Below are 25,990 nucleotides of genomic sequence, written 5' to 3' on the forward strand. Positions count from 1 at the left end.
CAGGAGCATGTAAAAGAGGTGGAAGAGGAGGGAGGGAGGGAGTGAGAGAGGAGGTGGAGGGGGGTGAGTGCTTCTCGGCTCAGGATCCGGGCCTAGTAGTGCCGGCGGCAGGACTCTCCCTCATCCGCTGTCAAAAACCTGGGATTTGCCTCATTTGGGGGCCAAAATGCAGACGGCGAGGCTCTTCTTGAAGGTGGTCGACATCGGAATGGTAAGAATTTCGCCTCGAATGACGCGTCCGGACGCATTTTTGCGCGTCATTTTTCCTCCCCAAACCCTTAAACCACAAGCCCGTGGGAGTCTCGTGTACATGTGTGTGTTTACGTGTGTGTCCACGCGTGTGCAAATTGGCGTCGTCCTCCTCTCATTACACGTTATGTTCCATTTTAACATGGAGAGACACGGACGACATACACACACAGTGTAAAGACGCGCGCAGATGCACACACCGTCACACACGCACGCCCCCATGCACGCGCGCGTTTAGGACCGTTGACAATGTCCTCCTCATGCAGGAGACACGCATCTTCATCACATCACGCAAAGGCTCCCCCAAAATGTCAACCAGTGGTGTTGTCGTCTGACACATGACAGGTTTTTGTTTTGATTTTAGCCTTCAGTGTCATGAATGCAGAAAAAAGCCCTTGCTCCTCTCTTTCTGGTATTACAGTAAGACCAAAATAATACGTACCGCCATAACTAAAACATAATGTACACCAAACATTTTTATGGAAAAGAAAAATGAAAGGATGCATAGGGCAACTCTGGTATCCCTCAGAGTTTTGGTTGTTTTGTTATAAAAAAAAATATATATGTTTTGGGACAATAAAAAAAAATCTTAAGGCCTGAAATACCCACGAATCACACTTTAGACACATGCTGCAAAATTTTAGGATGAATTGGGTGACTGATCATTTTCATGTTTTTTTTTTATCAAACACACTTGAATCCATTTGTTTTTAAGATACAGTGGGTAGCGGGCCACTAAAAACTGAAGAAACATCTTAGGCCTGCTGTACGTGAACTAATGATCATGAACATACATGACTTGGATTTTGTACAAAAATATGTCAAAAATGTCTTTGCTGCTTTGCGATCAACTAAATGACTTATTGCATGGCCCGGTATTTATGTTAGTAGCCCCATTTTGGACGCAGAGCTTAACTTTGGAAATCCCTACCGTAAGATAGAAGTGTGTACTACAATTCTAATGTCATGTACAAGTATGTATTGAAACTTGTTGATACTGATTGTTGTTGGTCCTGTTCCAGGGAGGAACAATGCCAGCATGAGTGGGCCCCATGCAGGCCCAAGCCAGACGTCCAGCTGCCCTTTGACCCCTGCCCCTGACCTCTCTCCCTACTCCCATAACAATAACTCCCGCCCAACCATGTCTGCCACCTCCTCCCTACAGCGTGTCTATGGATTTGTGCAAGGGGACCCGTCACCCCCTTCCTCCACCTACAGCCCCCTCAGGAGACTGCAGCATCTCACCACCATGGTCAGCCAGCCCGACCTGGTCCTTCCGGCCCAGTCGGGTAAGAGCTGGGAGTGGGCATCCAATCAGAAGGCACCAGAGCGGGACTCCTGGGCCGGTAGCAGGGATTATTATGGTGCCTCCTTCACAAAAAGAGAGGAGAAACAACAGGAGGTCCAAAGTGGTGAAACTAAGGATGCACCGTTAGCTAGCTGTAGCAGTCCTAGCACGTCCGAGAGGAAAACGGAAGGTGCTTTGTCTTGTCCGCCGAGTCCAGCCTTCTCTCTGGATAGCAACAGCCCGTTTGCAAATGGTCTTCTGCACTTTGAGTCCTCCTTGTTTGAGGATGAGGACAACAACGTTGAAGAGCAGCAGCAGACTTTCCCGACCATCTCTGACTCGTGCAATAAACACGAGACAGCAAGGAGTGAGATCCAATCCATCCCTCCCGACTCTAAGGATCTAAATGTTTCATCAGCAAAGGTCATCACTCGATCACAGTCGTCAGGCCTGCGACGAAGGTACTGGGATGGTTCCGAGGACGAGTGGGAGAGTGACACTGAGCTCTTCCTGTTTGAAGATATGTCCTCCAGACATTTGACGGCAAGTATTATCCCAATGACTGCAAGCGCAAATACTAGCTTATTGTGTTTGTCAGCTATGTTTATTGTTTATGTTTGACTGGAATCTTGTTGATGTCGGATTTCGTAAGTGCAGAGTGTGATGGTTCCCCTTCAGCCAGCCCTTCAGCTGGGTCATGTTTCTCGCCTCAGCTGTTCAGCTGAGACCCTCAGAGTAGCCAAGCCTGACTACTAAAGTCGTAAAAACCTTGGGCATTTAACTGCATTAGTAATGCAATGTCTAATGTTAAACATTGTCTTATCTGATAAGGAAATCCTTTTGACTGTTTTTGTGTTGTTGACAGCAGAACGATATGAAGAGAAGTTCCGTGCCACCCGTGAAGTTTTTAGAGGGCGAGCTCATTTGGGCAAAGTTCAACCGACGACCGTGGTGGCCCTGCGAGGTGATCGTTGACCCTGCGCTGGGAGTCTATCACAGGGTCAAAGGTGGGCCAACAACATTGTAACTGACTTACCAAAACCATGACTGTTGTGATGCTAACTAATCGTTCTGACTTACTGACTGTCTTAGAGCCCAGCGATCGTCCCTGTCGACTCTACCATGTCAGGACTTTTGGGGAGCCGGAGGAGCAAGCCTGGGTGGAGGATAAATCAACTCATATCTTCCATGGAGGCTTTCAGTTCGAACAGCTCGCTCAACTGCGTCGTAAGGGGAAACAAAGAGCGCACAACCACAAATACACTGTAATGCCTTGACTGATTACTACTTGTATACCCTCTTAAAATGCTGATATGAATCTTCATTGCCTTTGTCTCACTACAGATTGCAAAACGTTTTGAGGCGTCTTGGCAATCCAGTGTGAATGAAGCTGAAATTATTCTCCAGCAGAGACCCAACATAGTCTCTTTGTCTATAGACAATGCCTTCCAGGAGAGTCCTACTGCAGTAAAAAAGGCCAGCCCCCATATTTCTCCTTCCATGCTGCCAGTGACCAATCTTCCTGAAAAATCGCACATAATCAATGGATCAATATCTTCTCCTATAGAAACACAAACTAAGCACGGCACTTTAAAGAAATCTTCTAGTAAGAGAAAAGATGGTGATTCATCAAAGAAGTCTAAAAAGATACACCATAATAGCCCATCACATAGAAATGTGGAGTGCCCTTATTCAGATCTTGACTCGGTCCCTAAAATTTTGTGTCCTAAAGCACTTGAACGTCAGTCTAAGTTGACTCAACTGCCGACTAATGTCGCCAAAGAGGAAAAGAAACATCCAGAAATACAAAGTGGTCTGTGGTTCAGCAAATCGGGCAAAGACAGGCGACCTAAAACTGTTGGTCCAGTGCCAGATCGTACCCTTTTCACCAAGGTGCTCAGTAAGAAAAAGACCTCTGTTAGTAGTAAAAAGATTGCGGCCCCTGGTGGTCCTGCCTCCAGTGGGGCACCGGGTGGTCAGTCTGAGGCGGTACTTGTTGAAACAAAGCTTATATCTGAGAAATTGGAGCATATGAACTCATATGAAAACATCACTGTAGTTAATACACCTTTTGGAAGCCCTGCTGAGTTGGTGTCACAAAAACAGCAGAACCCAGTGGATTCTTCTGATCTTAAAGGATTGTCGCAAAAGCAGGAGTCCATGGATTCTTCTGGATCTCCAGGATTTTCACAAAAGCAGGAAGCCATGGATTCTTTTGTCTCTCCTGGATTGTCAAAGAAGCAACAGTCTGTGACTTCTTCTGGAACTCAAGGTTTCTCAGAGAAACAGGAATCTGATTCTTTGGGCTCTTGTGGATTATCTCGAAAGCAGGAAACCGTGTGTTCATCAAAACCTCAAAGACTGTTACAGAAGCAAGAGTTGGTGGAACCTTCTGAATCTCGAGGATTGTCTCAAAAGCAGGAGTCTGTGGTTTTTGCAACATATGAAGGATTGTCACAGAAGTCGGTGTCTTCTTCCAGACTTCGACAATTGTCAGAGAAGGATTCAGTAGGTTATTCTGGATCTGGAAGACTGTCACAGAAGCAGCAGTCTGTGGCATCTTCTGAAACTCAAGGATTGTCGCAAAAGCAAGAATTTGTGGCTACTTCTAAATCTCAAAAACTGTCATCAGGGCAGGAGTTGGATTCTTTCAGATCTCAAGGATTGTCACAGCAGTCCATGGAAAATTCTCAACCTCAAAAATCATCAAAGAAACAAGTGTATGTGGATTCTTGTGGACCTCAAGGAATCTCACAGAAGCAGGAATCTGCAGATCCTTGTGAACCTCAAAGCCTGTTACAGAAACAGGGTTTTGTGGGTTCTTTGGACTCCAGAGGATTATTGCAAAAGAAGGTATCTGTGGCTTCTTTGACACCTCGAGGTTTGTCACAGAAGCAGAAGACCATAGCCTCTTCTGATCCTAAAGGATTGTCTAAAAAGCAGGAGTCAGTGGCTTCTTCAAAACCACAAGTATTGTCACAGAAACAAGAGTCTAACTCTCGAGGATTGTCAAAGACGCAGGAGGTCATAGAGCATTCTGGACCTCGAGTGTTGTCACAAAAGCAAGACTCTGTGACTTCTTCTGGGCCTCAAGGATTGTCACACAAGCAGGAGTTGGTGGCTTCTTCAAAAACTCGAGGACTGTCGCACAAGCAGGAGTCTGCAACTTGTTCTGTGCCTCAAGGGCTGTCACAGAAGCTGGAATCTGTGGACTCTCACGGACCATCTGAGAACGGTGACTATTTAAGTGGTAGGCAAGTCAGTCCTAATTCTACAGACTCTGCTAGTGTAAAGTCTAATCCACCAAATAGTGCATATGGTAAAAACACCAGCAAGAAGGCCAATTACAAGAATGTCGGTGAAATTGACCACTGTAAAGTAAGGGAGGTTAAAAAGATTGCCGTACCGAGTTCTAAGCAGGCAGAAGGAAAGGAAAGCCGTGCCAAGACCAAGGCCACATCAAACGTTGAATCAACAGCTCTCCAGGCAAAATTGGATCTCCAAAAATCTCTGATCGCCCAATGTAAGATGCCCTTTGTCAAATTGATACGCAAAGAGATAGACATCAAGAAAATCCTTAATTCCAAAGTAACTATTGGTCCCAATGACCAAATTGGACATGCAAAAAGTAAGGCAACCTCAGATGAAACTGTTGACACGTCCGCTGAGTCAGACATATTGGACAAAGGGTCAAGTGGCATAAATAAAGTAGACAAAAATGCTTTGAATGTTGACAGTTCAGAAATCGAAACTGTGTCAGTGAAAGTCTCTGAAGAAAAGGGAGCGATTGTTACTGCAGCCAAAACCATTTCTTCCGAACCTTCGCAAAGCCCACATCAACAAGATACTTCTGTCTCAATTGTGGTTCAAAACACAACCCCTCCATCCTCTCAGTTAGATCAATCTTCAGTTTCTCTCTGTAACCAAGTGCCCCAAGAACCATCCCCTGAGACAACTACTCTTAAATTGAAGCCTGTTCCAGGAACTTTGCCTGAAGTTCTATCACAAGATCCGCCTGCTCACCTTCCAGCCAGCAATCGGCTGATGACGCGAGCACTGAAGACCCTGAGGGTGCTGCAAAAGCAGAAACAGAGAAAAGCCAGAAGGAAGGCTGGGCAGAAAAAACTTTTACATCGTACCAAAAACGTGGTAGACCCCTCTCAGAACACTTTTAATCCAGAAAACATTTTGGACCTTTGCACCACCACAGCAAAGTCCAAGTCTGATCACGAGGCCAACGATGAAGACACCGTTTCTAGCTGTTGTACCCCGCCTTTGATGTTCCAGGATTCTGTTGGAGTCAAGAGTGAAGAGGAGGACCATTCTCTGTCTTCAACGTCTCCAATGGACTTCATACCCCTCACTTCCAACATGAAGGCAAAAGAGGTGGATCAGACCTCTTTATCTTTGCCTCTCTCACCCTTTTCTTTTATGAATGCCTTCAAAAATGTGAAAGAGGTGTCCTTCCAGTCCTTGACGGATAAGGCTAACGGCAAGCCCCTCCCCTTCAAGCCAGACATGAACTACAAATTCAGCACTTTTCTTATGATGCTCAAAGATGTGCATGATACCCGGGAGAGAGATGGGGCCCCTTTAGAACTGGAGATTGGTCCACCGAGTTCGCATGTCAAGGAAGAGCCCTCTGTGATGCCTGGCATGGCTGCACTCATAGGCCTGGATCGAGACGTGAATGGCCTGGACAAACACACATATTTGGATACAAGTCAAAGGCATGTCTCCAAAGGGCCTTGCAACAGAATTAGTAGTTCTTCCTGGATGAAGAAGAAAGCTAACCGTAAAGTGCCTTGTCGCCCTGAGAGGTCTGGACCGGGCTACCCAGGAGTAAGAGACTTGCTAGGAATGGACTTTTCTTCTGTCCTGGATTACTCTGCCAAGGTCCAGTCCTTGCTGGGCGTGCAGGCCTGCCAGTGGGAAGGGCAGGCTGGGGGTGATGAAGGAATGTTGAGGTGGAGCAGAGACTTCGGAGCGATGAATGGCTTCGTTTCCGACTGTACAGACGCCAAATCTAGCCTGAGCTGCAACACTGGAGAAGGCGACGATGCTTCATCAGGTAGGACTGATTAGATTACAGCTTGAGGTTATGAAGTCCTCTAAGGGTAAAAAAAGAAAGGGGCCCGTGTACATATCCCTGTGGTACTCCTGTGATCATTGTAACAATGTTGTTGCTCACTCAAAAATCCGCTGACATTTCTCCCTTTTTAAATAACTTTCTAAATCTTTATTCATATTTTTTAGCACATAAAAGAATTAGAAAACCAAGCAAGAGGCTCCTAGAATGGACTGAAGAATACGACCAGATATTCTCAAGGAAGAAAAATAAAAAGCCTCTACCATCAGTTACAATGGTAAGAAAACATGTCATATCTTCATAAATCCTAATGCTTTCTCCATGAAGATACGTCATTGAAGTTACACTTCGCTCTCTCAGACCAACCAAGCACTTTCGCCCACGTCCAAAACGTCAGCACTGGCCAAGAATGCACTTGATTCCCCTTCCTTGAATGCACTACCTGAGATACAGACGCCACCTCCAGAAGAAATCACCCTAACCACAGAGCTACAAATTCCCAGGGCCGAAAACTCGTCCCCACGGGAAGCACAAGTGCTTTCCATCGACACGCTAACACCACCTCCTGAAACCGAAGCTGAACCATTGCAGTCTACAGACCCTGTCAAAGACTACAGTGAGGCAGTTTTAATCCAAGTTGCAATCAGTACCAGTGACCTACCAACTGTACCTTAAAGTGTCTGTCTTCTCTGGTTGTGATGTTTCCTTCACAGCACACGGTGCATTGCTACAGAAGAAGCGCAAAAGGAAACCCACGCCGAAGATTCTGGAATATTCCCTTGAAGCTGAGGCCTCAGTGGGCCCAAAGAAGAAGGTGCTGTATGATTTGAGTGCATGTGGCTCATGGAACTATACTTTCCCACCTTGTATGGTGTTGTGTATGTTTTGCTGCTTAGATTTACAAATGCCATGTTTATTTTGTTCTTCACAGGTCAAAACAGTGAAGAACAGCTCCAGTCCTGCTCCTCAAGCAGGTCAGTAACAAGCCTTTCATTGTGACCTGACAATTTCCTTTGTTGCTTTTTGTCAATACTCTCCTACAGGACTTATGCTAAATAACGTTGCCTTACAGCTTATCCAGAGCCTACTCCACCACCCATGAAACCAAAAAGTAGGCAATCTCCCCCGCCTGCGAGCCCGGAAGTCTCCACTTTTTCGCCCACCCCTTCCACTTTGACACCAACCAGCACTCCACTGGTACCAACGGCATCTGAACCCAAACGGGTGGACCCGACAATAGCAGACGTTGATGCTACTCGACTAGAAGACGCTAAATACACAACAGAGTCAGAGGTCAGCTTATATAATTTAGTCACCTTATTTAGCACTAATAAACACTTTGTGTTCGGGGTGTAATACTCAGGGTGAAGCATCCATGTTGGATCAGAGCTTCTCTTCCACTAAAGACGACTCGTCGCTGTGTGATGATCCACTCGCACCTTCCAGGAAGATCATCGGGGACAGAGGAGGCCCCGCTTCCATGAAGGAGAATGTCTGTCAGGTGACTCATGTCCGTTTCACTGTTGCACTAAACTATCACATAGGGACACAGGAGGTAATAGTCTGTACCTTTTTAAAGGGTAGATGAACATTTAAGGGGGCTGCATGACGGTCGAGTGGTTAGCACGCAGGCCTCACAGCTAGGAGACCTGAGTTTGATTCCACCCGTGGCCTCTCTGTGTGGAGTTTGCATGTTCTCCCTGTGCATGCGTGGGTTTTCTCCAGGTATTCCGGTTTCCTCCCACATTACAAAAACATGCTAGGTTAATTGGTGACTCCAAATTGTCCATAGGTATGAATGTGAGTGTGAATGGTTGTTTGTCTATATGTGCCCTGTGATTGGCTGGCCACCAGTCCAGGGTGTACCCCGCCTCTCGCCCGAAGACAGTTGGGATAGGCTCCAGCACCCCTGCGACCCTTGTGAGGAAAAGCGGTAGAAAATGATTGAATGAACATTTAAGGGTACTAACAAGACTACTACCCCCTATCCCCTACAGATACAATGATACTATTTATCTGTCACAGTAGGTATGCTTTTCTTCAGCTGTATATGTTGCTACTTATGGTTACTAAAGGCAGCTTGTGTGTGTGTGTGTCAGGTGTGTGAGAAGACCGGGGAGTTGCTGCTGTGTGAGGGTCAATGTTGTGGAGCCTTTCACCTTGCCTGCATTTCTCTGGCCGAGGCCCCCAAAGGGAAGTTTGTGTGTCCGGAGTGCAAATCAGGTGAGCTTTAAAATATTAAATAAATAAAAAAAACAGAACATAATGCCTCAACGCTGGGTGTACCTGTCTAATTGAATGAAAGTTGTACCCAAAATTCTACCTCTGCAAATGTTTCCAGGAATCCACACCTGCTTTGTCTGCAAGAAGCGCAGCGAGGACGTGCGGCGCTGCATGATCCCCATCTGCGGCAAGTTCTACCACGGCGAGTGCATCGCCGCCTACGCCCCGACCGTGCCAGTCAACCGAGGTTTCCGCTGCTCCATCCACGTTTGTCTCACGTGCTTCATCGCCAATCCCACCAGTCCCTCTAGCTCTAAAGGTACATTGTCCACTCACATCATCTTTGTATAGCGGAGTCCCCAAGGCTAACTGTGCTGCATTGTGAACAGGACGTCTTGTGCGCTGTGTCCGCTGCCCGATCGCGTACCACGCCAATGACCTCTGTATGGCGGCCGGCTGCGTGGTGCTCTCCAGCAATAGCATCATCTGTCCCAACCACTTCACCCCGCGACGGGGTGTCAAGAACCATGAGCACGTCAATGTCAGCTGGTGTTTTGTTTGCACAGAAGGTAACGACACGTCTCTCCTTTAAAACCACACATAATAAATATAAATAGTAGGATGCAAGTTCAGTTGGATATTCTCTGTTCTGTTTGGTGTGGTTACGATACGGCAGTTGAACCATTCTTCGAGCCAATTGACAAACAAATGTAATGGAAGTTTACATTTAATATAACATAAAAGTGTATAAACAGTTATGTTCTTATTTTAAGTATAATAACAATTATTACTTATTTTAGTTTTTAAAATGAAACAAAACAATGTTGTATGTGTGATTTTGGGGGTTTAAAATTTAGATTATATAATTCAGTGAACCTCAGAAAATTGGAATTCAGCTTGGTTTACCCATTTAACAAACTTGTTTGTGGCTTCTCAGCAAAATAGATTCAAAAAAATGTATGGATTTTATCAAAATTTGACAGGAAGTAGCACAAACAAGTATAAAGCAAGTATAATGGGAGCAGATCCTCTACCAAAGCCCAAAATACCCTAATTTGGGTAAAACACACGTCCTGAATTTTGGCATTAGCATTCTTACAGGAACACTGAACAAAAAGTGGAAAAAAATCTATCAAGAGCCTCCTTGTTGGAGGTAATCTAAAGCAAAAGCATATGCAGTTGCGGTTGATGACTGTCATGCTGTATGGAGTCAACCGTGGCATGTCCGACATGATAGAGTGATAAGAAATTGTCCTCTCATTCCATGTGGAAGTGGTACATTTTGGGCTTCTTTATCATTCTTCCCCAACCTGTTTTAAATCCTTTAAGTTGAGAATGCAGTAAATAAATTGGAGGCTGACTAGTTAGCCCACTAGCTTGCTAATGGTTAAAGCCATAGCCGTGTCTTGTGTCAACGAATAGCAGGAGTGTGAAGGTGACTACAGGGGTGTTATTTTATGTCTACAGGGCTCTAATGATGATAAGTGTTGTATTTTAAAAGTCATAAACAGGTTTTCTTTGCTCTAACTATGAAAATGTTCCATTTATTAATATTAAATTCACATATCGTGCTGGGATCTGGGATCATGCTACAGGGGGAAGTCTGCTGTGCTGCGAGTCCTGCCCCGCCGCCTTCCACCGCGAGTGTCTGAACATTGAGATGCCCAAAGGCAGCTGGTACTGCAACGACTGCAAGGCCGGGAAGAAACCTCACTACAACGACATTCTGTGGGTCAAGGTTGGACGCTACAGGTGAGTGGTGACCTATGAACTTTAAAGTCTGTATATGCATTACTCACAGAGATAAACAAGAGCTAATAGTACAGCGAACAGCGTAAAGCATATCACATGACATAACAAACTACAACAAGATTGGTGTTGTGTGTTTGTGTCTTGGCCAAGGTGGTGGCCTGCCGAGGTTAGCCATCCCAAAACCATCCCAGAGAACATCCAGCGTATGCGGCACGACGTGGGCGAGTTCCCCGTTCACTTCTTTGGCTCCAACGACTACCTGTGGACCTACCAGGCTCGTGTCTTTCCTTATATGGACGTGGATGCCAACAGCAAGGAAAAGATGGGCAAGGGTGTCGACGCCACTTATAAGAAAGGTACGTTTGCCACAAAATGGCTCCTGTCAATCAAACTGACTTTGTGTAAGCGTGCTGGTGTGTGCTTTTGCAGCTCTGGAAGAGGCGGCGGTGCGTTTTCGTGAGCTTCAAGCTGAGAAGGAGCTTCGGCAGCTTCAGGAGGACAGAAAGAATGACAGGAAGCCTCCGCCGTACAAGCATATCAAGGTCAGACATCTTCATGGGATGGATTGTCCTCTTTATCCATGTATTTGTTTGGTCATCCATCATTAAAACGGCTAACACAAAGACAAGCAAGCTAACTGCTAACTAACAATGACTGTGAGCTTTCCTTCTACGTCCTCCAGGTGAATCGGCCAATAGGGAAGGTTCAGATAATCACTGCTGACCTATCAGAGATCCCACGCTGCAACTGCAAGGCCACAGACGAGAGCCCATGCGGGATGGACTCGGAGTGCATCAACCGCATGCTCCTGTACGAATGTCACCCGCAGGTATGAAAACACTTAATACCTCATACAGCAACCACACCTGTGGTTAAAACTAGTGTTGTGTATCTTTCCATTTTCCCTCCCCCTCCAGGGCCAAAACAATTGGCACCAACAACGAATTAGCTGTGCAGCCTACCACACAACTTATAACACATCTACCAACTCAGCCCATTTATGTTAGAACTACCATTTTACTTACATTGTCACATGACTGCATATTAACAAAATAACTAGCCACGCTTTAATTTGAGGTATGACTTGAGGGGGGTTTCTGCAATTTTGAACTTAAGTGACCTCTGCTTGAGGTTCGAGCGACCAGCAGTCTACTTATTTTGGAGACGAGATTACAATTGCGTAAATATGTATCCACCTGTATGTTTATCCTGTTCTGCACCAAAAATATTACATGTTAAAATTCAGAAGAGATACATTGTGGTGGTCTCCAACATGCATTTCTACTTCTAGTTGATTTACCAGTTTTGTCATTAACAACCTATGACCTCCCAGGTGTGCCCAGCAGGCGAGAAGTGCCTGAACCAGGCGTTCAGCAGGCGTCAGTACAGCCAGGTGGAGATCTTCAGGACGCTGTCTCGAGGCTGGGGTCTACGGTGTGTCCACGACATCAAGAAGGTACAACCTTGTGAACCTTACAACTGTTTGGCAGAAGGAGTTGGCTGAATGCTTTGTTTTCCCCGTCAGGGTCAGTTTGTGAGCGAGTACGTCGGGGAGGTGATCGACGAGGAGGAGTGCAGGTCGAGGATCAGACACGCACAGGAACACGACATCTGTAACTTCTACATGCTAACTTTGGACAAGGTAAAACAGCCATATCTCTGCAGGTGGTCAGATTCCTTATTTTGCTTGTATACCATTGCTTGTGTACCACCGTAAAGGATTTGAAATACAACAATGCAATTGAAGTGTAGAATTTTGTATTAAATATAAAATGCCTACTCGATGGACAGATAGTCACCAATGTATTGCGTGTCAAGTATGACCTGAGTTTTTGTCTTAGGATCGCATCATCGATGCTGGACCGAAGGGCAACGAGGCTCGTTTCATGAACCACTGCTGCCAACCCAACTGTGAGACCCAGAAGTGGACGGTGAGCGGCGACACGCGCGTTGGTCTCTTCGCCCTCGTCGACGTGCCAGCGGGTACGCTCTTTGCACCGCTAAGAATTCAAATTCTGATTTGTGGATGGATGGAGATTAATAAGACATTTTGCACTCAGGCACTGAACTCACCTTCAACTACAACCTGGAGTGTTTGGGGAACGGCAAGACGGTTTGTAAATGTGGCGCGTCCAACTGTAGCGGCTTTCTCGGTGTCAGGCCAAAGGTCAGATATTTGACTCTTTCAACTTTCTGTGTTTTGGTACTTAAACATCCAACCATCTATAAACATATCCCTCCCCCCCACCATTAGAACAACCCGCCTTCAGATGACAAAGGACGCAAGCTGAAAAGGCGTGGCCACGGCAAGCGGAAGAAGAAGGTGGTGGTGACTAAGGAGCGAGAGGACGAGTGCTTCAGCTGCGGAGACGGGGGACAGATGGTTTCCTGTAAGAAACCCGGCTGTCCCAAGGTCTACCACGCCGATTGCCTCAACCTCACCAGGAGGCCTGCGGGTAAGGCGTTACTCCGCTCTCTGGTGTCACAGTTCACTTCAGGATCTGACTGTCCAGCGTAGGCGAAAGGAGTGCCATACCACTGGTTGGTACCCCAATGGTTGGAGGTCAATATGCATGGGACCTACTTTGACAACCTGTGGTCTGGGACCTACTGGTTGATTGTTTGACCAATCAATACAAGCTTCAGAATAATCGACTAAGAAAATAATTGTGAGTTGCAGCCCTATTGTACAGTTTGCCTGGCACAGTGGATACAAACATGCGTACCAGATTTGACCAGACTACCATGCCTGGCATATATCTGATGAACCACATTGAAAGGTTTTGTTCCTAAATGTCTTCATGGCAGGACGCTGGGAATGTCCGTGGCACCAGTGTGACGTCTGCGGCAAGGAGGCGGCGTCCTTCTGCGAGATGTGCCCCAGCTCGTACTGCGGCCAGCACCGTGAGGGCCTGCTCTTCATCTCCAAGCTGGACGGCAAGCTGTCCTGCAGCGAGCACGACCCCTGCGGACCAGACCCCCTGGAACCGGGGGAGATCCGCGAGTACAACCCCCAGTCCAGGGGCCTGACGTCGGGCTTGGGAATGGCCGTCATCACCCCATCTGCTCCCGGTGTCTCAGCGGGTGCGAGCCCCGCCCCCAGCAGGGTTCAGGATGTCAGTGCCGCCCCTGGAGGCTGCATTTCCGAGTCATTTCCTGCCTTTTCCATCCCGGTACCCATCACTATTCCTGTCTCCACACCTACCACCTCACCTCCATCCAGCAGCATGTTTGACCTCCCGCAGTACTCGCCCATCTCCTCCTATGAGGAGGACAGGGACGTCCTGGAGGAGGAGGAGGAGGAGGAGCTGTTGGAAGAAGATGAAGAAGAGGACGAGGAGGAAGAGGATAGAGAAGCAGGAAGGCAGGAGAATGAGGAGGAAGAAGAAGAGGAGGATGCAGCTTTGGAATACCTCGAGATCAGAGACGATGAGGATGAGGATGACTGAAGTTGTGTATTCTAGCAGGTGTGTATTGACCACAATGCAATCTCTGCTTCTACTCTTCTGGTTCCTTTACAGACTTCTACGCCACCTTTGACCCCTTCAAGTGTAAAATAGTTTCATCCGCATGGTCTTTCCTCATTCCAGCTGTCAAACATGCTCACAACATTAGGTACACCTCATCAGATCCAGTACAAGAGCTTGGAAGTGTTGTTTACCAGAAATACCTCCAGCCGGGGCTTTTATTGACCTTATCTTTTAACTTTCATCATAATTTGGAGTGCATGAGACAACGTGGCTGTCTCGTGGTCGATTTATTCACAAGAATATTGCACAACACAGCAGCAACACAACTGATGTTGTAATGGCGGTAAGCAGCCAGCAGGTCATTGTACAGTACGGTCAATGTAACGTGCATGACTTTCACACCCATAGCTGAGCGGCAACATTTTAAAGCGCACGAAGAGGCAGATGTTGACCACTCTTCATACTTCAAACAGTATTTCCCACAGACTGCAATCTAATTGTAGTGGAGTGACATGACGATGACATCGGCAAGTAATTTGCATAATTGGCCATGTTGCATTTGCATGTAGGGTCCCTCGACACATCTCGCTTTGAATTTTGCGGCTTCACTATCATGTTTTGTCAAAAATGTAGTCATGAATCATCGTTATTGTGGTTGACTAGGGCCTATTATTAGTAAAAAAAAATGAATGTATGTAATTTGTACATATTTTTGGCCTAAATTCAGCATTTTCCAAGCATAAAAATTACTAAGTGATCTAAAATATTAATATTATACTTGGGAAATATGAGTGTAAAGATGATTATTTCATGTCGAGGGTGCTCTGTCCATCCAACCATCCTCTATACCGTTTATCCTCACAAGGGTTGCGGGTATGCTGGAGCCTATCCCAGCTGACTATGGGTGAGAGGCGGGGCACACCCAGGACTGGTCGCCAGCCAATCACAGGGCACATATAGACAAACAACCATTCACACTCACATTCATACCTATGGACAATTTGGAGTCACCAATTAACCTAGCATGTTTTTGGAATGTGGGAGCTAGAGTACACACAGGGAGAACATGCAAATTTCCCAACAGAGATTCAAACCTTTCAGATCTCCTGACTGTGTGGCCAACATGCTAACCACTTACCCAATGTCATAGCACGGCCGCCTGTGAGTGCTTTTAGATGGGGAGTAACCCACAGCATTCCCTGCTGCACGTTGAGAAGAGCAATAAATGCTCTCATGTCAGTCTTCACAACTCTTTTTTTGAAGAAGAAGAGTATCTAGTTCTTGTATTCTCTTTCTGTATCTGGTCCTATGGTCTTAATTACTAGCTAAATATAGCGACAAAATCACTAAGGTGGCAACGCTCATCCTTCCTGCTACATTATCTTACTCCCTGGCAGATCAGGTGCATATTTGGTGTGTTAATCAGCAGAGTTACAATGCACACATTCACCTACTGTACTGTACAGAATTGTACTGACAACTTCCATTTGCAGACAGTCCCATTATAGTGTGTTTAAGAGCAAAGTTGAACAGGTAGCACCATTTTTTTAATGAACGCCACAAGATGGCAGTAGCCGCATTTGACCACCAAAAAAAAAACCTACATCAGGAGGTTGCCTACAACCACAGCAGTTAATGCTCATGTTTTTTGACACTCGCAGATTAAAGATCCTGGCGGTTTTTGCAGACCACATAGGCTGTAATTGAATAGGGGCATTAATTGAAGCATTTGCAAGTCAACTGGGATAGGCTCCAGCTCCCCACCATCATTAGTCATTTAAGCGGTCGAGAGAATGGATGGATTTGTTTATATTAAATCTTATCTTATTATAAAAATGATTGAAGTTTATAAATGAGTATGTTTATTTGAAGTTTAATACATCAGTATATTTATTTTATTCATTGAAGTAAATGTATATGCTTAGTTTTATTATTGTGGCTGTACAGTACTGTAGTGCAGAAGCGCATTGCATCATACTAATGTGTAGCTGTCTAAGGTACGGTGCTACAGCTCTTGTATTGGATCCCTGCTTTGGATGAGAAGGTGTATTCATCAAGTAGCAATCACACTTTTGTTGTTTTTTTTAAATCATGGACTGTTTTAGAGACTACGTGTCATTGTTACAGGACACTCTATGCTTAGTAATGACAACACTAGTGGACGTTTTGGACCGCAGGTTCACGCTGATACCTGACCAATTTCCCACGCGATCCACGTGTGTCGGAGTGAAACACTCAACGCCAGAGGAAGGACAGTTCTCGGGATTGTTGGGTTATTTTCGGTCGGGATACACTTGTGGACAAAAATCTTGGGACACATCCATTGTTGACTTATTCAATATGGGACAAAAGTCACGCTCAAAAGACTGGGAACAATCATATGTTTCACTTCCTGGATGTGTCCCAATACTTTTGTTCCACACAGTGTCTCACCCCCCCCCCCCCCCCAAACTGAAGGATGTTTTCAGAGAAAAAGAAAAAGACAGTCCGCGGTCTTAACACTGAAACGCAGCAGCTGTGTGTAAGCTGTAGTCGGTTTATTTATATATTACTGTGACGTGACCACACAACAACCATGGCGCTTCTAAGTGTGTATGTGTGTATGTATGTGTCCAACGTGTGTTTTGTCCTAAATAAGTATTTAGTGTGTGCGTGTGTCATCTTACAGCCTTAAAGTGTCTTTTTTTCCCCTGAGACATTTTGAAGCCGATTAATTCTAAACTTTTTACAGTGGCCCAGTCACACCTCATTGCTCATTGTAATTAGCAGCGCTTCCATCACACAAAAGTACTAGTCAACAGTATACAGTACAGATATATACAGTATATATAAGATGTGAAATAAGCACTTTGTACCAGCATAATTTCTTTTCTTGTTTTTCCTCCCTGCTCCAACATGAAGCCAAATAAAAGTAGTACATCTGCAAGTGGCAAATTCCAATTATATTACTCTCTTATGTGTCTTTTTTTTGAACCGCTAAAATATGACACCCTCGAGATCCAACAGGGTAGACAATTACTAAACTTAGGTGGAAGATGAACACATGTATTTCCCTTTTCTGTGCATCCTAGCGAGAAAACGAGTTAGTTTGAGCTAGCTAACAACGGACGTCATGGGAGGTGCCTATTTTGACGCTAACAAAAGGGGGGGAAAAAAAACAAGCCAACAGTGTTCCACTTACATAACTGACTTATATATTACCAAGCTACAGCGATTTTGTTATTGTAGTAAGAAGTTTGGGTAGGGTTTAAAATCATCAAAATGCGGCAAAGTACTGTAAGCATTACATACTATCATCAATGTACTTGTTAATGCAAACATTGTTAGAGGTTTTTGTTAGATAGTCGAAATAGGTACCTCCCAATGACGTACATTGTTAGCAAGCTCATACTAACATGTTTTTCTCGTTGCACAGAAAAGGTAAATAAACGTGTTCATGTTTCACATAAGGATTGTGGATGAGCAAAATTACCCGCAAAAAGTGCAGTTTTCCTTTAAATCCAAGTTCAAACAAATAGAACCATGCTTTTTATCCCAGATAATTATCACATTGAAAAGTAATTCCATTTTATTTGAAAATGAGTTGATAAAATGGAAACTAAAAATTGAACTGATTTGATATTTAAAAATACATTTGCTACAAAAAAAATATAACATCTTAAATCTTGTCATTTATTTTGAATTTCCAAGTATTTAAAAAATGTGTTTCTCCATTCCACTTTTTCCTCAAAGGCAAAATATTGAAACCGTTTATTCTAAAATATGAACGAAGGCCATTGCTGTCTGAGGCCCTGCTGTGATGTTAGCTTGTCATACTTGTATAATGTGAAAATGTGCCCCCTCGTGGCTGTGAGAGGAATACGAACGAGGTCAACGTGACAGGGCCGTTCCTCGAGGCAAAGCCATGACGTCATTTATTCTTACAAAAGCGATTTTGGCTGAGAGAACCTGACCATTTAGATTACCTACGTGCCAACAACAGTGTTGCTATAAAGTTATTACTTAATAATCAAGTCAGTTATAACTCTTTTCAGATGGTTAAAAAAACACTGATATTTCAGTGGCCCCAAATGCACCACAAACAGTTCAGGTGAAGCGAAGCTAAAAAAAAAAATTCAAAGGTTATATATTACAGTACTTCCTGTTGGGGTGTAGAAATGTACCGCTTTGTCATGAGGATCCTTTTATTTCACAGTTTTAACAGTCGAGGTGGAGATGTATGGGACTAGCAAAAAAAATAGAATTAAACCCATTTTGTGATTGCACAAAAGCACACATTTCCACTTTATTCTGACATTTTTTGCCAAGGATGAATCAATACAAAAGCAAGAACATTCTTGTTATAATGTCAAGTTTGTGAGCACTATTCAATTTCATTTTTTTTTAAAAAAAACATTCAAGCAGTTTTTTGAAGGGGGCGAAAGAGTCATCTGGCATTTTGGGGAAAAAAAGGCAACAATAAATAAGTGTAACCAAATGTGAAAGACAGCTTCTGAGGTGACGACTGTTTGTGCTGTAAGACTTCTTCCTGTCTTGAGGGAAAAAACCTCAACATGTGGACTGAAAAAAGGAAGAAATGAGTCGTTTTCCCCTCCATGCGAGTAGATGACAGGATCATGTGATGCACAGACACACTAACAGGCACAGCATCCATTACTGTGGACCACCAGGTCATGCAGAGCTCTCTGGATTCAAACCACATTCTCAAAAAACAAAGAAAAAAAGGCTTTTGTAGTGAAATCGAGAGTTTTTGTACATGGATCTCAAAACAAGTCTCAGCAGCTCAGTTGTCCATCTTGAAGGTGGCCCAGCTCAGTAGGCGGACCAACCTAGATGTTCAGTTCTTCATGCCACACAACCACTTAGTGTCTTTTCCCACTTCCCATCCAGCGTGTTCCTCGTCCCCGTTGGCAACCATCATCGTTAGTTGGTGTTGCAGCACATGTAGAAGTACGAGTCTTTCTTCTGCCCCAAGTCGACACCCGTTTCTTCTGCTGAAACAGAAGTAGTACATACGTACATGAAAATATCCCATATGGTTCACTTTCTGAATGCATTGGCCACAATGGTTCAAACCCAGGTTAAGTAAATGAGTCATGACTGCAAAACCCAGAGATCCGTATTAGGTCCACTTAGGTACTATAAACAGGTTAGAAGGGTCTGGGAGGAGCAGCAGTGACAGTGACAGATACTTTTTTTTTTTTTAAACTTTGTCAACGAGAGCAGATTTGACCGGATAATTTACCCACTTAAACAAGGAATGGGCCCATTCCCATCCAGTATCAGTATTCCAATACAAGCATAATTTGCCATATCGTAATTTTCCGACTGTGGACATTTCCGAGTCATGAGCCATATCTGTGCTTTAATGTCATCAGCAAATGTAGCCGTTTCCACACAAGCACCGCAGCTGCACGGCCACACACACACAGTGTGTGTGTGTGTGTGTGTGTGTCAACAGTAGACTCACCTGTCATGTACTGGAATGCGGCATTGTTGTAGTCCTCAGCCACTTTTTGGAACAAGTCGTCTGGCAAGCAGAGGCAGTGAAAAAGTCTTTAGCTTTTCATTACATTTACTGTTGGGGTGATGCTGAGGCTAGTATGTAGTAATTGTTACAGTAACTACCGTAAATACTCTATAGCAAAGTTACAATGCTCTTTATAGCAAAGACGTCATTTTTTAGGAATAATGTGGAGCGCATGTCACAGTGGAAAGGAAAAAGTCGCACCCTTTGACCACACGGTCATGAACAAGTATATTGTAACAACACAAAAGCAAGACAACCATGTTGGAGCTAAGTGCCCAGCCAGCATTGATAGCATTATTATAGTTCATCGTAAACAACAGTACCCAACAGCATCCCTATAGCGTGGCTCCAGTTTTGTGGCTTCACTCTCAAGTTTCATGGTTGTTATGGGGACTTTCCTGACCTATAAATGTAGTTAGAATGTTGTATTCTCATGTGAAACTATGCCAAAGTTTCAGATAAAGGGTAATGAGTGTTAAGGTGATATAGGGGTGTTAGTTCATGTCTATCGGGCTCTAATGTTAAGGATTTATACGCCATAACTACAAATATTTGATTCATAAAATGAGGAATCCTACTTTTTAGAAATTCGCTTATAACTGTCAGGTCTGGAACCAATCAACCGCGATAAACTGTACACTAAATGTGACATGCATGACTTTCACACCAACTGAGTAGCAACAGTTTAAAGCCGACCAAATCTGGATGCTGACGTCAAATACAGCCGTTACCATCTTGTGGAGGCTGCAGGCACAGCCACATGGCAATGTGGACATGTGGCAGGCAGACTAAGAATAGCGCAAGATGAGCAAGCGAGCCTGCAGACCATGCAGAGTGCTACTCACCGACGTTGTTTCCCGTTTTGCTAGAGGTCTCAAAATGCTGTGCGCCAATCTCTACGAGCAGAACAGTGAGTCAGTGACACTGAGGAAAGATGTCACGTTTGTGACAAGAACTGAAGTAGCAGTAATATCAGTTGTTCCTCACTTGGGTCAGACACATTATTCAAATCCATTCATTGGACTTATTATGGACATATTTCTATTTATTTGCCATGTGAGAGAGCTGGACTGGTGTGTCACCTTCGGCGAAGTCCTGCGCGTCGTGATAGTCGATCTGACGCAGACTCCGGTCTCCTTGAACCAGGTCGTTCTTGGTGCCACACAGGTAGATCTTACAGTGCTGGAGAGCGGGATTTTTAAAGAATACAAGTGGAAGAAGCACGGTTTGGACTCTGCATGGAGAAGCTCTCATACCTCCTCGCAGTTCTGCAGCTCTTTTACCCAGAAACGCGCACGCTGGAAGCTGCTGCTGTCCGTCAGATCTACAAGTCCAGAAGCATAGATTAGATATGAAACGTGCATATATATGCTGTCCTTTGCTACGTCGTGATTTTTTTGCCCAATTAAGCATTTTCAAGCATAAAAATGGCTAAATTAATGAAAATGCAAATACATTATATGCCATTAAGACCACAAGTGCATGTAGTATTCTACATTGCTCACTAGGTGTCAGTAATTGTTCGGTGAGACCACCAACGAATCACTAGACTTATTGCAGGTTCAAATTATTTCACAATACGCACAATAACGATAATATAATACTAATAATAATCATTCAAACACAGGGTACGGTTGCAGCAGTAGTCCACAACAAGCTAAAACTCAGCTCTGATCCTCCGACATCACTTCCTGTCCGCCATCGATTCTGCTCTACAAGAATCGTTTCTGCCCTACAAGGTAAAACAGTCGCAAAGGGCTAAAACAAATGTAAGAGTGTTACATAATACAAGAGTGCTACTTCATGTCTAGCATGCTCTAATAATGTTAAAATCCATATTTAAAAAGGTCATGAACAGGTTTTCTATGCCATAACTACAAAAAACGTTGCATTTCTGACTCCGTAGTTCTACTGGGAAACTTCAACAACCATGTGAGCCATGACTGTGGGACCTGGAGGGGTGTAATTTGGAGGGACGGCCACCCCGATCTGAACCCGTACAGTGTAATGTTATTGACCTTCGGTGCAAACCACATCGCCGTTATCACCGGGTCATATCACTGCACGCTGTGGCCTGTCCATTGGTATGTATGTGTACAGCCGATTCATGTATGTATCAGTGCATTTTTTTCCATGTTGGCCTACACACTTGAAAGGGAAGTCATACATTTCATGTCCAAAAATCCAAACTATCGTTTTAAGGATTTAGAGGAATAATACATTAAAAATGAAGTACAAATTATATTTTCTATTGTTTTCAATTTTCAAAAAATGTGCTACTTACCATAGCAGACAATGGCTGCTCGGGCTCCTCTGTAGTAGATTCTGCTCATGGCTTCGTAGCGTTCTGATCCAGCCGTGTCCTGATTGTGCAAGAGAGAACAAACTTTCATAATCATGTGAGTTGAACAGTCCTGTTCATTCATTTGGCTTCTTTTCTCTGGTTAAATGTGACATCACTGCATGGTAAAAGACTGAAAGATGTACCCATATTTACCCATATTCCCAAGGTGACGACTTTGTCTCCCACTTGGATTGGCTTGGCCACAAATGCGGCACCGATAGTCTGTCAAGAGGACAGAATAGTTTGTCACACATTCGCAATTCCTATCAAAGCTTATCCTTGACTAACCCGCCATGACGACATGCCCCCTCCCTAAGGGCACCATATTAAGTATAATACAGAATAGTGCCTGTCATCCATGTATGGAAGCAGAAACAACAATTTGAGCAGCTGACTCTCACGTTCTGATAAGGTCCGACCAGGAAGCGGTGATGAACGTATCTCTCCACCAGGCTGGTCTTGCCCACGCTCTCCTTTCCCAGCATCACCACCTTGGCATCCACACGCATGCCGCTCATGTTCCCGGGGACCAGGATAAAACGGTGGGAAGCAGAGGAGGAGGGAAGAGTGCTGTGAAAATAAAAGATATCTTAAAAAACATATATAAAATGAAATTTTAAATACATTTCCGCAGTGGAATTCATGGCACGATCGCGCGATGATACAAGTAACTTTTCTGCGGCTTACAATACAATGGGTGACAATTGTGAAAGGTGTGTACATCTTACCGTAGAATTGTTTTTATCCGTCAGTTGTCAGCCACAGCAGCAACCAGTGGTTGTTTTCACGCTGGGATTTCATTGTTGACGCATAGTGGCAACATCAGATCAGGAGGGGACTGCTATTGGAGTACGCAAGTGTCGCGTCATGACAGATACACGTCACGGTGTTCAACTTTAACCACATTTTCTGTGGATTTCGAAGTACTGTAATTATTCGAATTATCATTGCAGCCCTACTAACCATATTACAAAAAAATGGGCGTTTGGAATAATCCATAATACTGATTAGCAGACCATAAAACCACCTGCTAAATACTTATAAAGTGTCAGGACAAATATGAACACTGAACCAGTGTGTGATATTACTATCCCAAGGCATTATCATTATTCAATTAAGGCAACTTTACCGTTTTGCTGATGATTGCAAAACCTGCAAACTCTGTGTCACAATAAGTGAAAATATTAAAACAGCTTCTTCCTACTCCTTTTCGGACACTGAATTGTGTACCTGTAAACAATTTATTTCAATGTTCTTGTTTGAAACCAACTATATTGTCACTAATATTTTGCATTGACGATTATGTATTAATTTTTTCCCTTTTTGTTTGTGATAGCACCTCAGATGAAGCTTGCTAACTTGAAAAAACAGGAAATGAAGACACGATGGCGGCGATGCTTAGGAGCTTACCTAGCAGCTACTTGGGAATCTTGAACAGCATCCAAGTCACTCCACAACGGCAGCAACCAGCAATCAATGCGATGTAAACATCGGCGTCGAGATGAAGTATTTTACGGGGGTGAAGGTGCCAGAAAAACCGCTTGTCATCTCAGCCCAGCCTCACTAGCTAGCTAGCTGGCTGGCTAAAGCCGGGCTGACTGGCTGGCTGCTATTCGTCAGCGTGCCCCTGTTGCGCAATGGTGGAAGGAAAATACCAGGTTGTGTTCAACTAAAAGTTGTTCCGGGAAATGCAAAATAAACATAGTTTCAACGATAGAAATATTTTAACTTGTAGAATTACGGTTAATTTCGTAAAAAAAAGTGCACGGCAGTTGAAATTTGTCAATGTTTTTGTCAAAGGTTAGGAACCAACACGACTGCTTGTTTCGGACGGAGGAAGTGACCGAATTTATTGTGATCACTAGCGGAAGTGACTTTTTTCAATAACAGTCAAAACATAGGCCAATAAGCGTACAAGTACAACAAAATAAGTACAAATAACAAAATAAATGACAAGGCAATAAAAATAAGAAGTATAATTGTATAATAAATAAATTATAGATTAACAAAAATAAATAAAATATTCATAAAGTTCCATTTTATGCACAGTGCGGGGGATTATGAGCCTGACGTACTCCTACCAATTTAGAAGAGTTTTACAGCTGCTTTTCACGTGTTTCAGTGATGAAACCTTGTGGAAAGCAATAAAGCTTGGTGTAGTCTTTAGCAATCTATTTTTGTGTATGTAAACACCCTAAAACGACACTAGATTTTATAGTGTCATATCCATTGGGAATTGCCAGCATCTCTGCTGCTGCTGCAATGAATAGTAAGGGAGAGACTGGGCATCCATTTTACATGACCTTTGGCCTTGGGCATGTGGATTAGGCTGGGTAAGGAAGGTGGAAGTGAAATATATATATATTTATTATAAATACAAGCTTGTCTGAATCAAGAGGAACGTTTCCTTCCTTCGTGAAGAGTTATGCTCTAGTTTTCCTCTGACAAGTATAACATGTAATATTACAACTTTATTCTCGTAATTTAAGACTTAATTATTCTAATATTATGACTTTTTCTCATAAATGTACAACTTTATTGTCATAAATTTATCATTTTTCTCGGAAATGTACGACTTTACTCTCAACATCTCTGTTTTTTTTTCAATGTGGCCCGAATACTTTGTTACATAGAACTGTGCCGTTAGTATCCTTATACGTATATCCTTATACGTTTGGGCATAACGTCACTTCCTATTGACAAGGACAGACATGCACGGCATGAGCTCCAATTTTGCTACCGGAGTTTTAAAGTTTTTGTTGGGAAAATACCCCGACCATTATTCGTGTCAGCACCTCTAATTACTCCACTGAGAACCCTGTGGCAACTCTGTCTTAATTCAGGACAAGCGAGGTCTGAACTCACCACATCAACGAACTGTAAGGAGTCAACAGCCGTTACAAGGCTAGCTAGCTGTGGCTTGTGGCTGCTTTTAGCCTCCATAACCTCCATAACATCTCGGAACCTTCGTGGGGGCACCCCGGGCTGTAATATCGAGTGGTGAGAGACAATATTCGCTATAACAACGAATATTAAATATCGAAGACGGACGGTGTTAACACACGGCGTTGCCTAGCAACCGCAACAATGCCTAGCTCCAAGGGGAAGGGTTCACCCCTCGGACAAATTAGTGAACCTCCAGCCCAAGTACCTCGGATCGAGGTGGACCTGTGAGCTCATGTAGCTCGGTACTGAAAGGTACAAATGACCACCTGACCAAACGCAATGCTGAAATAGCGAAGAAAGCACGTGACCTGAGAAAGCGGGGAAAGATTCAAGCTACTTGGAGTGCCAACTGCTAAATTTTCATCAAGTTAAATGGAGGACCGGAAGCCAGTGTGCTCGTTGTCAAAAATATCAAGGATCTGGAACAATACTAAGATTACTCTAACTTGAAAATGGAAAACATCACCAGTATGACACAACAAGATCTGCAATTGGACACTTTTGGCTCTACAAATCACAAACAATTGGAATTGGAAAAAAATGTTCACACATGAGAATTGACATTATACAGAAGAGCAATACAATAATAATTTAAATATTGGCAACAAGTTGTCAGTCATAAATATAAGGGAATCCCAAAGGGATTCATAAAGTATTCTGTCTGTCTGTATAAACTGCAGAAGCATGTACGCAAACTATGACAACATCAAACGATATTTGAATTTATTCAAGGAACCTTTCAAAGTAATCGCAATCTCGGAAACCTGGTTGAATGAGGATAAAGGCACGGACTTTTAGTTGGAAGATTATGAGATGACCCGCATCAACAGGAACAACACGAGGGGAGGAGTCGCCCTGTATGTGGACAAACAACTACATTACAGGCAATCCTACTCCTTTTGGACATGTGGAACTGTGAATTGATTATGTGATGCACTCAATTGTAACCTGATGCATGTTCAAATGAAATTAAACCATTACCATAAATCTAATTATGGAAGGTCCTGTAAATTTGCTCAAGCTATGATGTAATCATGTTTTATAAAACAGGAAAATGTTGATTCAATTGAAAGGTGAACTTAATGTTAATAAGTTAGTT

The 25,990-nt window shown here is 43.8% G+C and overlaps 2 protein-coding genes across 8 annotated transcripts; one reads left to right on the forward strand and one right to left on the reverse strand.

Annotated features, from left to right (window-relative positions):
• Positions 1–46: 46 nt before the first annotated feature.
• nsd1b (nuclear receptor binding SET domain protein 1b) lies at positions 47–21,666 on the forward strand. Of its 4 annotated transcripts, none has more exons than XM_058086902.1 (25): positions 47–211; positions 1,272–2,080; positions 2,403–2,544; positions 2,630–2,802; positions 2,882–6,608; positions 6,794–6,903; positions 6,987–7,242; positions 7,340–7,440; positions 7,558–7,600; positions 7,699–7,919; positions 7,990–8,127; positions 8,726–8,849; positions 8,968–9,168; positions 9,239–9,418; positions 10,445–10,601; positions 10,752–10,957; positions 11,031–11,143; positions 11,284–11,430; positions 11,935–12,057; positions 12,127–12,243; positions 12,443–12,584; positions 12,662–12,768; positions 12,856–13,057; positions 13,410–14,068; positions 21,508–21,666. In XM_058086902.1, the coding sequence occupies exons 2-24, from the start codon at positions 1,289–1,291 to the stop codon at positions 14,048–14,050; spliced, it is 8,163 nt and encodes a 2,720-aa protein (XP_057942885.1). In that variant the 5' UTR covers positions 47–211; positions 1,272–1,288; the 3' UTR covers positions 14,051–14,068; positions 21,508–21,666. The 4 variants fall into 4 exon arrangements, with proteins under 4 accessions (XP_057942885.1, XP_057942884.1, XP_057942883.1 ...); XM_058086901.1 differs by lacking the exon at positions 21,508–21,666 and adding an exon at positions 21,229–21,340; XM_058086900.1 differs by lacking the exon at positions 21,508–21,666 and having other exon boundaries at positions 13,410–17,014.
• On the reverse strand, positions 18,324–25,107 carry rab24 (RAB24, member RAS oncogene family). 4 transcript variants are annotated; one of them, XM_058086905.1, is made up of 10 exons: positions 24,811–25,107; positions 23,356–23,572; positions 22,347–22,515; positions 22,099–22,167; positions 21,886–21,964; positions 20,858–20,925; positions 20,684–20,783; positions 20,447–20,497; positions 19,542–19,601; positions 18,324–19,065 (listed from the first exon to the last, which is right to left on the reverse strand). In XM_058086905.1, the coding sequence occupies exons 3-10, from the start codon at positions 22,461–22,463 to the stop codon at positions 18,995–18,997; spliced, it is 615 nt and encodes a 204-aa protein (XP_057942888.1). In that variant the 5' UTR covers positions 22,464–22,515; positions 23,356–23,572; positions 24,811–25,107; the 3' UTR covers positions 18,324–18,994. The 4 variants fall into 4 exon arrangements, with proteins under 4 accessions (XP_057942888.1, XP_057942890.1, XP_057942891.1 ...); XM_058086907.1 differs by lacking the exon at positions 24,811–25,107 and adding an exon at positions 22,674–22,786 and having other exon boundaries at positions 23,356–23,798; XM_058086908.1 differs by lacking the exon at positions 24,811–25,107 and having other exon boundaries at positions 18,324–19,062; positions 23,356–23,799.
• Between the last annotated feature and the right edge of the window lie 883 nt (positions 25,108–25,990).

Source organism: Doryrhamphus excisus, chromosome 11 (genome assembly GCF_030265055.1).
Source record: "Doryrhamphus excisus isolate RoL2022-K1 chromosome 11, RoL_Dexc_1.0, whole genome shotgun sequence".
Classification (NCBI taxonomy): domain Eukaryota; kingdom Metazoa; phylum Chordata; class Actinopteri; order Syngnathiformes; family Syngnathidae; genus Doryrhamphus; species Doryrhamphus excisus.